Raw genomic sequence first — 12,858 nt, 5'->3', positions numbered from 1 at the left:
GCAGGGAGCCAGGTCCCGCTGAGGCCTGTTTGCGAGCAGCAAGCTCTTGTTCTGCAAGGCATTCTGCCTAATCAATGCAGGATGGATTCTTGACAGTAGACACTTAGAGATTAGTGGCATGACTGGTTTGCTACTTTGGAAACTTGAACCCCAGCCGGGCTTGCCAAAGATTTTGCTGCCTGAGGTGAAGGACTGGATGATGATCTCACTCACCCTTCCATCCCAGAATTTGCACACAGAAGTAAATGGAACTGGCCATTGAATGCCAGCAAAGGGGCAACATCCACCACCACATCTGAGGACAGCAGGACAGCTTAGGGGATGCATGGATGGCCATGTGGCCCACACATTGTTGTCATCTAATTCCTGGCTGCCACTCTCCACCCAACATCTGCCAGCTGAGGTGGCTACCTTGTTCTGCCTTATGGTATGGCCAGTCCTGGATTAAAACTTGTTCCAAGAAGCCCCGGAACAGCGTACGGGAAAGGAGAAGGGATTGTTCTGTCCGGCAAACCATGCAAAATAGTCTTATGGCTTATTGTTAATCTAAACAGTCCTCACTTTCTCTTGCAGACTGTTATCTTCTTTCCTTTCCTATTCCTTCCCACCACAATCTCATGGATATTCAGTGTGGACGTCAGTTGTTTTCCCCATTTCCCCAAATTTAACATGGAGTATTTTAAAGCTTTCTGTCCAGATTTTTTCTATCCTTCCTGCCCCTCCTGCAGATCTCAAGCACAGTCTTTTTTCTGCCCTTCCCTTGAAAAGCATGATGTAATTGAAAATCTGCTATCCCTCAGCAGAAAGTACAAAAGGCATATTCAAGCACTGTACACTGGTTTGATACAGCTGAGTTTGGGAAAATCTGTCTTGTTGTCTGGTCTAAAAACGTTATCATTCTAAATTCCTCCTCGCCCAGAACTTCTGCCCAGCTGTATCTGCCTCTGTCAAATTTCCTGTTGCCTTCCCTTGTGGAAATGCTCCCATCATCCTGGCCCATTCATCATTCAGAAGAACAAATTAACAGCCTTCCTGAGTCAACCCAGCCTCCTGCAACAGAGATTTGTTGGGGTTGCTTGCTGAGGGCGTATATGATCACACAGAGCAGTAATGAAGAGCTTGCAGCTACAGTCTCTCACTTCCTGCTTTGAGTTGTTGGTCTGTCCTCAGACAAGTGACTGGCAATCACTGATAATCTCTCTTGCGCTGCCAGGTTCCTCCCCACTCCCGTTAAATTGCTATTGAAATAGGAAGTTGAAGTTTAAACAAATGATGAATTGGGCACTTGTGTGCTGATTCCAATCTATTGTTCCTTTGTTCTACTATTATGTGAACTAGTTGTTATGCTGTAACTAACTAGCAACTACTGGTGATATGTTCATTTTCTGCTTGCAAGCTTCCCATGGGAATCTGGTTGAGAACAGGATGCTAGACAAGATGGGGCTTTGGTCTAATCCAGCAGGGCCTTTCTTATGACTTCCTATCTTCTTCCAATGTTTTCATGATCTTGCAGATCTCTAGCATATTTCCCCCCTCTATTTTTCTTCTCTAGCGGCTGCTTAGTTCCCTGACAAGCCTTCCACATTGCCTTACTCATTTTTTTTCCCTCATAGGCCTTGTCTTGCATTTTTAAGGTTCAGCATATTTTTTTACTGTGGCTTATTATGAAAAATGAAAATGAAATAAATTTTATTACGGTCGAAGACCAGCTCTTAAAAAAAAATATAACTACAAAAAGAATACAACAGTGGCTTATTATTATTATCTATTAAGCTGGACAAAGCACCACAGGAAAATGACAGTTCTTGTCTTGCAGATCGTGACGTCTGCATCGACTGATCTCCAGGATTATACATATTACTTTGTTCCAGCGCCGTGGTTATCTGTGAAGCTTCTAAGGCTGCTGCAGTGCTACCCACCCCCAGGTAAAGTAATTGCAATCACTCTGCTTTCACACTTTGCTTACACAGGAGAGAAGCCATTTGCACTAAAACAGCACGTGTTTGCAGGAAGAGAGAGAGAGATAGAAAGAGGTTCAAATAATGAACCCCACTGCTAAGTCTGCTGCAGGCATAATATTCCCAGTATTTCTAACTATGGTTTCAATCTAATTATCTAATTATGTTGAAAGCATGAGCAGATGTTCTGGCAACACCAAAAGCAAATCAAATTTGATAACTGATAACTTCTCCCTCTCTTCTTCCCTCTCCCACACCACTAAGTGTAACCCATGCCACCCCCAAATCTGCTATGGAGAACTGGGGAAAAACTCATAGTAGATTTAGGGGCCACACAGGGAGTGAGGGAAAGAAGTTTCCATTGCCTGGGCAGTGTTTCTACACTGCAGCGCCGTAGAAGTTGCCTATCCTGGTTCCCACAAAGATCTCTGGCTTTAAGAGGTCTTTGGTTTAATTTTTGGTACTTGGCTCTTTCATATCAGTGATTCCGTAATGATCGAAGGATAAACAACTGACTTTGCAGAACCAAAATGCTGGTGCCATATGCAGCTTTCTGAAACTGGGGAAACAATGCCATCTAATGGGCATTTAATGGTTTGATAGTAAAGGCTGTCAAAATTGCCTGGTGATCTTGCCTAACCATTCTATTTCTCCCAGAAGATCCTTCAGCACGAGGTCGTCTCACCGAGTGTCTGGAAACTATTCTTAACAAAGCTCAAGAACCTCCAAAATCCAAGAAAGTACAGCATTCAAATGCGAAGAATGCAGTGCTATTTGAGGCAATTAGTTTAATTATCCACCATGATAGGTAAGTTTGCCATTCATAATGCATGGCTGGCAGTAACAGTTTGAGATGTGAGCATCAATTCTATTGTCCTAAATGTGTGGTTTCTGAGAAAGTATACACTAATTTGTATTATTCTGTTCTCTGAAAGAGGGTACAATATGTACTTTTTCCACAGTCATTCTGGCAAATGTCTGAGCAGCTCCTGAGTGAAAAACAATTATGGGAGTAGTTTTTGTTCTGTAGTTTAGCATTACCCACGCGTTGTAAGTTTGTAACCTTGCTAAGCGTACTGCTGAAGTCCTTCCTTGCCTTAAGACCATTAAAAAACTTACGACTGAGTGTTGCTTGGCCCAACTAAACAGGATACTGGCAGGACTCAGTCAATGTTGCATGCATTTCCTAACAGTGGATTGTGTAGTACATGCACATTGGGGTGGAAGGAGAAACTTCCAGTAATCCCATCCTCCATTCAAATTGTCCGGTTTTGGAACTCTACTGGGATAAAATGACTTCAGTTGGCCTTTGTTTACCTGATGCCTTCCAGATGTTTTGGCCTACAACTCCCATCAACCCCAGCCAATATGAGTTATAGCCCAAAGTATCTGGAGGGTGCCAAGGAGGTAAAGGTTGACTTGAGTAGTTTTTAGAGGTAGTCTTTGGTACTATCTTCCTGTCCTCCCTCTGCCCTGCCACAGGATGGACGAGCACCTGATTCCACACGCAAGTATCCCACAGTCCCCTGTTTTAGCCCTACCTGGGCTTGCCTGCTATACTAAGTAGCCTAATCCCTGACATTGGACGCATCCCCCCAATGTTTGCACAACTCCTCTGGTGTCAGGGAAGTCGAGGGTTCCAGATTCCGTGAAAGCCTTTGTGCATACAGTTCTATGTACATGGGCCCCCTCCCTGCAGATGTTTGGGTTGTAAGTGCAGACATTGGGGGAGGTGTGTACAATGGATTTGACAACAAGCAGACAATCTGAAGTTGAATTCATTGATGTACGTTGCATTCCTTCCTTCCCACATGCAGTGCACCACACTGTGCCTTGCCTCTTTTAAAAATGAAAAAACCACCTTTAAAATAATAATAGCTATGTTTCATTTTGGTCTCCTTCACTTGAGAGCATGTAAATCTTTGAAATTGGATAAGAATGCTTAAACCTTGCTGCCACTGGAATAGCACAACTGAGAACATTGTTTTATAAGCTGCTACAAGCATTTGTTTTATATTCTTGGCTAAAATCTATGGTATGCACTATACAACCTATACAACCCTTGCAGACCGTTTACTCATATAGTTTGGCTTTATTCCCCTGTTAGTGGGGAGAGGTTGCTTTCTATGCTGCTGTAGGTGACATATGATGCGAGATGGGCTGATGTTACTACTTCAACCAAAGGCTGAAATCCCTCGATGCAGGATGGCTCTCTTCCAGTAACAGTATTATTGGCCCCTCCCACATCGTTGCATCAATTATACATTTCAGGAGCCATGTGAGAGGTCACTATGCCTTTCATCTATTATAAGAACTGTACATGTGGCCACCATTGTTTTATCAGGACATGGCAGGATCCCAGACTCTGCAAAGCTCCTGATAAGCTTCCAGCTTTTAAAATAGATTTTTAATCACCCAAAATAGAATTTTAATTACTTCCTGCAATATGTAGCTGTGCTGCTACTAACCCTCCAAAAGGTATTAGCTGAAGTTTTGAAGCTCCTGTAGTGAAGGTACCTCTTGGTACCTAACTCTTATTAATGTTTTCCTCGATGCACGTTCCTCACCCAAATTCTGTCTTTTCTTTTCTTTTTTACCTTTTCCACACACTCTCTTCTGCCTAGTGAGCCAAACCTGCTTGTTCGTGCCTGTAATCAGTTAGGCCAGTTCTTGCAGCACCGGGAAACTAATCTTCGATACCTAGCACTGGAAAGCATGTGCACGCTTGCCAGCTCTGAGTTTTCACACGAGGCCGTGAAAACGCACATAGAAACAGTTATCAATGCACTGAAGGTAACTATTGGATCTGTGTATTAACCTGAAATTTGGACTTGATTTAAAAAACAAGCAAACCATGTATCTGTGTGGGCTTGCTGCTTTGCCTTCCAAGAGCAGCAACTTCTCCAGAGTTTTATTCATGCAGTTAAAAGGATGTGGAGTGGTCTCTTCATTGGAAGCTCTTTAAAAGAGAGGGTTCACATCCATCAGTGGGCCTGTGCTTGAACTGCAGCCTGAATCATGTGCCACCGTGCTTTAACATGTTGAACAAGGGAGTGTTGGTTAGAAGGACAGAGGGCAATTGAGGGGAATGGCGATACCTCTGAGGATGCTGGAGGTGAGGAGGATACCAGAGCAAAGCACCTAGCTGAAGAGAGAGAACGGATTAAAGTTTCTACTGGAGAATGACCCCCCCCCTGAGTTGCTATCACCATGCAGCTAGAGCTGGACTTGGCTTTAACCTCTTGCCGTTGCTACTAAAATTAATGTACAGCAAACCTGGGGGGGGGGGACCACCATCCCACAGGGAAGAGACCCAATAGTGGCTCTCACCACTACCTGCTGCACCTGGATCCTTGTTCTTTTCTGATCTGTTCCTTCCTGCAGTTCATGGTGCCATTGGGCGCATCAACAGCACCCCAGTCTAGTCTTGAATACTTTCTAGTCGAAGTATAAAGCAGGGGCCGCCAACCTTTTTTTGGGTCCATGGCATCATTTAGATTTTTGAGCAAGTGCTGTGGCTGGCACCCACTCTGCTCACTTATTGTCTCTCTCCCCCAGATTAGCTCCTCCCCATGAGTAAGAAAGTGTCTGTGCGTGCACTTTTTTTTTTTTTGCTTTCCCAAGAGATCTGGGTAAAAGTTGGATCCTGTAGAATTCATCTGAACCATAAAAAGCATATAGAGCTGTAAGAGGAAGTTGGGTAGGGTGTCAACACTTCTACCTTCTTCCCTTAGATCTCAGCACCCACCTTCTGACAAATATGTGACAAGCCACTCTCTTGCACTTCATGACCAATGGGGCTCAGGGGCTTTGTGGGCCGCCAGGGAGAGACCCCAGAGGGACCCTAGATTGGGCTACTACTAGCCATTGTCCCAGGGGTGGAGAACATGTAGTCTTCCTTATGTTGCTGAACTAGAAACTCCCATGAGACCCAGCCAGCATTTGGGAGACCTCAAGCTCCCCAACTCTGTGTTACTGCTACTTTTCTTGCATAGTTTGTTGTCCCCTACTAAGAAGTCTTGTGTGGGTGCAGCCAGGGGTGGGTGGGGGAATGTCTTGGTGTCATTCATTCCATGATTATCCTTCTCTTGATCCAGGACTCTTAATTAGTAATATTTAATAAATAATAATTCCACTTAAAATTGTTTTCCTGGCTTTGACCCAAATTGCGATGAAGCCAAGTATCTTGTTTCTTGTTATAAATGCTGTTTAGGATTATTGACTTCGAAACAAATGCTGCCTAGGTGCGATTCAGGCGCTAGCATCTGTAGTGTGGGCACTGCGAGAGTCTGCTTAAAAATTTGGACACGTCTTAATTGTTGTTTCCCCAAATCTCTCCCTTTCTGTTGATCTTTTATCATTGCGATGTCCTTTGCAGACAGAGAGGGATGTAAGTGTGCGGCAAAGAGCGGTGGACCTCCTGTATGCCATGTGTGACCGAAGCAACGCCCAGCAAATTGTAGCTGAAATGCTGAATTACCTGGAAACGGCTGATTATTCTATTAGAGAAGAAATTGTAAGTAATAATAATAATAATAATAATAATAATAATATAATAATAATAATAATAATTGAGCTGTCTTCACAGTTGAGTGCTGCTATAAATTTAGAACTGCAAGATGACATCAACTTTTGCAAAGCTAAACATAGCATCTGACAATTTCAATGTGACTACTATGTACAAATGCAGATTCCAGTAGCTGGTCACCTCTGTGCTGACTTCTAGAGGAGTAGCCATAATAAATGTATTTTAAGGTGCCACAGGTGCCACACTTTGGGTTGCTGTTTAAAGTAGATGGCAGAATTTCTTGCATTGGGTTTATTAAACTGTATATGTTCAGTCTAATCACAGTAAAATGTGCTTTGCTTTTACTTCAGTTGATCCTAAAATATATTGTATCTGGATCACCCTTTTATATTGGTTTAAGGTATTAATCTATATTGGATACGCTGTACTAAAGAGGGTATTTCTACTAACTGGATGAAATGAGAGATGTAGGAACAGTGCTGCATTTAGTTTTCCTTTATTTCCCCCCTGAATGGATAGGTGTTAAATGCTGTAGAAATTCATTGTTTGAATGAAGCTACTTCATAAGACTTCTCTGAAGTCTCTCAGCCCCACTCACCTCACAGAGTGTTTGTTGTGGGGGGGGGGGAGGGAAAGGAGATTGTTAGAAGCCGCTTTGAGACTACTTAGGGTAGTGATAAAGCAGGATATCAAATCCAAACTCTTCTTCTTCTACTTCTTCAGGTGTTGAAGGTTGCGATTTTAGCTGAGAAATATGCAGTGGACTACACCTGGTACGTGGACACCATCTTGAATTTGATTCGAATCGCTGGAGACTATGTCAGTGAAGAGGTGTGGTACAGAGTCATCCAGATTGTAATTAACAGAGATGATGTGCAAGGATATGCAGCAAAGACAGTCTTTGAGGTAAGACGTAATTATTGTTTGGAAGCCTTTTTCTTCCAGCATCTCACTGTAAACTAGTAATGAAAGCCGAGTGGTAAGGAATAATTCTGTCCAGGTGGGTGTTTGACTTCTTTCATCATTCTCCATTGCTGGCATTTTCTACTTATGCTCTTTCCTTACTTGCTTCTGACACTTCTGCGGTTCTGTAACTTTGCCTTGTCCCTTCCCTTAATTTCATTTTTATCAATAGACCCAGAGGGTATGACTTTTTCATTGTACTAATGGTGTATTACTTACATGGAGAAATCCTTGTCTCAATGAAAATAGACATGAAGCTAGACTAAAGTTTGAATTGGGAAACGTTTTTGAGGCACTGTGAGGGGGGAGAGAATTGTTCCATGTGAAAACTTGTGTAAAACGCACTCCGTGGTGGATGAGGCAGCGGTTGCCTAGAATGAGGAAGAATGAATGATGGATGATGATGATGCCAAGGGACCAATAAACTTTGATAAACTGTCTTGTGAATGCCACAGTTAATTACACAATTATTACTGCCTGCACTTCACTGCATTTTATTTCTCTCTAACCTCACTGTTAACTACTCTGTCTTCTTCTTCTTCTTCTTCTTCTTCTTCTTCTTCTTCTTCTTCTTCTTCTTCTTCTTCTTCTTCTCCTCCTCCTCCTCCTCCTCCTCCTCCTCCCTCCCCCCCCTCTCTTATACATGCCTCTCAGGATGACACTTAATGCATCTGATGAAGTGGTCTGCAGCCCACAAAAGCTTATATGCCATAATAATTTTGATAGTTTTTAAAGGTGGCACAAGACTCTTCGTTATTTGTAATGTTGCAGCTGGTGCTTTTTCTACATTGCCCAAAGATGCTTAGATTGAAATAGTTTTACTAAAAATGAAATTTAGAAAGACTGCAATGCTCCACTCCTGAATATAAGAAATTATTATTGGCTAGCGATGCAAATAACTGTTTTCTATAAACACCTCAATAGTTTGAAGTAGCACTTGGCCAAAGTGTTGTACGTAGTTATAACAACACCCTGTGCTGAGCTGGCAATATTATGGAGCCCTGTTAGGGTGGAAGGTCAAGAACTGGTGCCTGTCTTTCCTACTGGGTTGAAGTGACTTTTGCACTTGGGTGACTGCTGCCCCTTAAGCATGCTGTATCCAGGCTGGCTAATAATCCTTTTAGGGCTCTGGGTACCTGGCCCTCTTTCCCTGTTATGAGCCCCTGCTGTCAAGAGTGCATTGTCATACGCACCCCAGTGCCGCCACCCCTCTCAAAGGCCAGGTTGGCACTTACTTTCTTCTTGTCAAGATTAACTAGCTGTCTTGCGTGAGTTGTGTACTTGGAGCTGATCCTCGTTCTGCAGGCTTCCGATAAGACCTCTCTGTTTTGAGCAGCTTTCTGCACAAATTGCGCTACCCCCTGACACAATGAGATAAACCTGCCTTGCTGCTAAGAGCTAATCTTCCATCTGTTCCTCTAATCGGTTGTGTTGTGATAGCATGAGCAAAAAATGTTTTGAGCATGAAAAAGTTATTTGCCATTAATTCTTATTTCTCTTAAGGTAGCCTTATAGTGGTGGCTTTGGAGGAGAGAAGAACTTGGCCATCCCAGGAAAATAATCATAATAATAATGCATTATATCCTGCTCTGCTGTGATTTGTTTGTTTCAAAAGCTTCCCTGAGAACTTTGACTGGCACTTTTTAAGGATTTATGTATTATGCTAACTTTCTGAACCCTTTTTTAAAAAATGGGATCTCTTCTCTTCCTACCTCCCCTTGCAAATATCTCCTTGTGGGTCCGTTTCTTTTATCTCTCTCTCTCAAAATATATTATTATTTTTAATTAAAGCTGTTAATTCCTTTTGTGATTTCTGGTCAAAAAGCAGGATATACACCTAAGAACGACAACTCTTCCAACACATTGGGCAGGAGTAAAAAGGAGAGCAACTAGCAAATGGCTTTTCCTCATTCCATTGTGTTTGTACTGCTTGTACAGATGCAGGAAGCTAGCAGTCCATACCACAGAATGGAACAGAACGTTCCTCCCAGAGCGGCAGAAGTTACTTTCATGTTTAAAGTGTTGTTGCAGAGTGCAGGGGAGAGATGGAGGACTGCAAACTCTACTCTCCAGTTCAAGCATATCTTCCCCACATATACCACAATATGCTCCAAATAATGCAAGCCATTTAGTATCGGTTTGGAAGAGATCAGTAGGTTATTGGATTCAGACTCATAACTTCTTGCCACCCTGCTCTCCATGTGTGAGTCCAGTTTGCCCCTTCGCCTGTGCTATATGTGCAATGCTGGACTAATACTCAAATGAAAACCAAGCTGCATGCCAAGGGATCTCAGACCTTCAATCTCTAGCCAATCCCAGATTATAAGGAAACTCATTCCAACCTGAAATATGGAATCAGGCAGGCCTCATGTCTCCCAGTGGGTAATCTTGCTTTAATCAATATCATGTTTCTAGTTGTGACAGTCACTGATGCCCTGGAGGAAAAGGAGAAACCCTATGTGGACACTACTGTGAGGCACCCAAATAATTTTTTTAAAAAAAATCCAGAATCTTCATCAGCGCTAATGTTTTAGGTGCATGCCTTTACTGAGTCTAGCAACTGTATGATGGGCTTCAAATGTCTTCAACAGGCGCTTCAAGCACCGGCTTGCCATGAGAACCTGGTAAAAGTGGGTGGCTACATCTTGGGAGAGTTTGGAAATCTGATTGCTGGGGATCCAAGATCTAGGTAAAAACACTCTCTTGAACCTGGGGGTGGCAACAAGGAAATAAAAACTATGGCAAAATAACTATGCAGCCAATTTTAAAACGGTCTATCTACAATAATAATGTGTGATCTTTCTGTCATGCTATGCCAGCATGCTCACTTGCCTAGTATGTCTCCAGAGTTTTTGGCCCTGCCCCTCCTAACTATGTTCCTCTCCTCCCAGGGTGGAGTGGGTGGCCCTTGAGTCAGGAGTCTCTGATACCCCATTTTTGTCTGACATGGCCCATGGAGAATTTATTAGGATAGCGCTAAATGTGTGCAGAAGGTCATGTGGCTGTGAGGAGAGAAAGCCATCCTTTGTGTTTAAAGTAACAATTCAGTAAACTGGTGGATGAAATAGGATTCTGAGATCATGGCAAGAGAAATGTCATTACTTAAGTACAGTGGTACCTTGGTTCTCGAACTTAATCCGTTCCGGGAGTCTGTTCGACTCCCGAAATGGTTCGAAAACGAAGGCATGGCTTCTGATTAGCTGCAGGAGCTTCTTGCACTCAGTCGGAAGCCGCGGAAGCTGCGTTGAATGTTCAGCTTCCAAAAAACATTTGCAAACCGGAGCACTGACTTCCGGGTTTGCGGCATTTGGGAACCTATTTGTTTGGAAGCCAGGCTGTTCCAAGTACCAAGATACCACTGTATTGAAACCGCAAGCTGAATTTCTGAATTCCTTCCATTTCTCCCTGCTCCCCCCTACTCCATTTTCATTTTCAAACAAATCATTGTCAACTCGTAGCTTTAATGGTGTCTTTGTTCTTGTTCCCTTTTCCTCCCCTCTACCCCAGCCCTTTGATCCAGTTCAACCTGCTGCACTCAAAGTTCCACCTATGTAGTGTCCCAACCAGAGCGCTGCTTCTGTCTACGTACATAAAATTTGTGAATTTATTTCCTGAGATAAAAACAACTATTCAGGATGTGCTGCGCAGTGATAGCCAACTGAAAAATGCTGATGTTGAGCTGCAGCAAAGAGCTGTTGAGTACTTGAGACTCAGTACAATTGCAAGCACTGACATCTTGGTATGTATTCACACAAATGTGAAGTTAATTCTTGGCAACTGTGTCCAGAAATATTGCCTTTTTTTTTTTTTACACCAGCCATAATTGTGATTGGTGGGCTTTTTTGGGTGGGGTGAGGGGGTTCGTTAATTGACTGCAACAAATGGGATGATGTAACATACACCATGTGGGGAGGTTGGGAAACGTGATCCTCCATGTTGGACTCCTGCTAGCCCAGCCAACATGGCCAATGATCAAGATTGATGGGAATTATAGACTAGCGACAACAGGAGGGCCAGAGATTCTCCATTCCTCCTTTAAGAAATCACAGTGTTTTCCCTACCTCTTCCAAGCATACATGCTCTGGTCTCTTATGCCTTGTTTTCCCTATAAGGCAACGGTGCTGGAAGAAATGCCCCCATTTCCAGAGAGGGAGTCCTCCATTCTGGCTAAGCTCAAGAAGAAAAAGGGCCCCAACACAGTTACTGACTTGGAAGAGACAAAGAAAGAGAGGAACTCTGATGTGAACGGGAGCACAGAAGCTACTCTTGTGAATGCCAGCACTGTGGTAGGTTGGTTTCAGCAGCGTAAGTTACCAGTTCTTGAAGCCAGGTTGATTATAAGGGAAATGGAGTGTCTGTCCATGCATATAACCCTAGTGGAGAGGTCTGCTTCCAGACCTTAATTATACTGGTACCCTGGCAAAAAGGAAAGGCCAGTTTGGATACACTTCAAAATCTCCTTGATTTGCAATCAAATTAATTTGCTTTATGAATGGCTGGGTAGATGTTTTCTTAGTCATTTTTGTATACATTTTGGCCATGCCATGTCATGCCACTGGGCCAGTTTCTTGTATTGAGATCTAAACCCCAGAACAACTTGGGTCCATGTTACCTTGTGACTGCCTGGGCCTGTATATCTTAGCTCAATCACTGAGATCATCTGGAAGATCACTGTTAGTTGTCCCTTGTGTTTCGGAAGAAGTCAGGCAGGCTTCCAGTCCCATGCTGTGGAATATTCTTCCAGCAGAAATACAACAGGTAGCCTCACTGCTAACCTCCAGGTGTCTCTTGAAGACTTCTTTGTGTCAACAGGCCTGTTCAGTGGTTTAAGCTTTTCAGATGAGTGGACCATTTTTATCATCATTTTGTATTTTTAAAAATGGTATTATATATACATATATATTATAAACCTTGTTGTACACTACCCTGGGATTTTATATAAGAGGGTCATCTATAAATATTTTTATAAATATCAATATTATACGTACACAGAGAGGTGGGTCTTATTCCCAGTCTAACAATGAGTCCATGTTGATTTAATGGAGTGACACTGGGCTACTCTTGATGAGGTGGCTTTCAGTCACGGGTACTCCTGTTAATCTCTCTGGGACTAAAAATCAAAATGTAATAAGCCTGTGAGTTTACTGCTGAGAGGAAAAGTATCCTGAGAATCCAGGAGTGGGTTGTGAGAGACACAGCAACATGCCAGGCTTCTCTTCCTATGACTTCGTTTACAACCTCCTCAGCAAGTTCCTTTCCCCTTTAGATCTTATACCTGTGATAACTGCTCGTCTGCTCACGTTTTCATGCCGTGTTACTGTTCAAATTGATTTGCTGTCTCCTTTTCTGATAACGTTAAATGCTTTGTGGGTCAAGGAACGGGATGTTACTGCTAAATCAAATTAATGT

At 42.9% G+C, this 12,858-nt stretch overlaps 1 protein-coding gene across 4 annotated transcripts in view; it reads left to right on the top strand.

Annotated features, from left to right (window-relative positions):
- The window catches only part of AP2A2 (adaptor related protein complex 2 subunit alpha 2), a 55,225-nt gene that overhangs the window by 30,504 nt on the left and 11,863 nt on the right, over nucleotides 1-12,858 (top strand). For 2 of the 4 annotated variants that reach the window (XM_033155395.1, XM_033155415.1), the window contains exons 7-14: nucleotides 1,817-1,925; nucleotides 2,619-2,766; nucleotides 4,583-4,751; nucleotides 6,337-6,474; nucleotides 7,210-7,392; nucleotides 10,041-10,138; nucleotides 10,957-11,188; nucleotides 11,562-11,735. In XM_033155395.1, coding sequence (XP_033011286.1) covers nucleotides 1,817-1,925; nucleotides 2,619-2,766; nucleotides 4,583-4,751; nucleotides 6,337-6,474; nucleotides 7,210-7,392; nucleotides 10,041-10,138; nucleotides 10,957-11,188; nucleotides 11,562-11,735 — 1,251 coding nt within the window. Of the gene's footprint in view, nucleotides 1-1,816; nucleotides 1,926-2,615; nucleotides 2,767-4,582; nucleotides 4,752-6,336; nucleotides 6,475-7,209; nucleotides 7,393-10,040; nucleotides 10,139-10,956; nucleotides 11,189-11,561; nucleotides 11,736-12,858 lie in introns of all 4 variants that reach the window. The other 2 variants (XM_033155384.1, XM_033155406.1) reach the window with 1 other exon arrangement.

This window comes from Lacerta agilis, chromosome 1 (assembly GCF_009819535.1).
Source record: "Lacerta agilis isolate rLacAgi1 chromosome 1, rLacAgi1.pri, whole genome shotgun sequence".
Classification (NCBI taxonomy): Eukaryota; Metazoa; Chordata; class Lepidosauria; order Squamata; family Lacertidae; genus Lacerta; species Lacerta agilis.
Note: the sequence above shows the minus strand (reverse complement) of the source record. Positions and strands in the feature narration are given on the sequence as shown.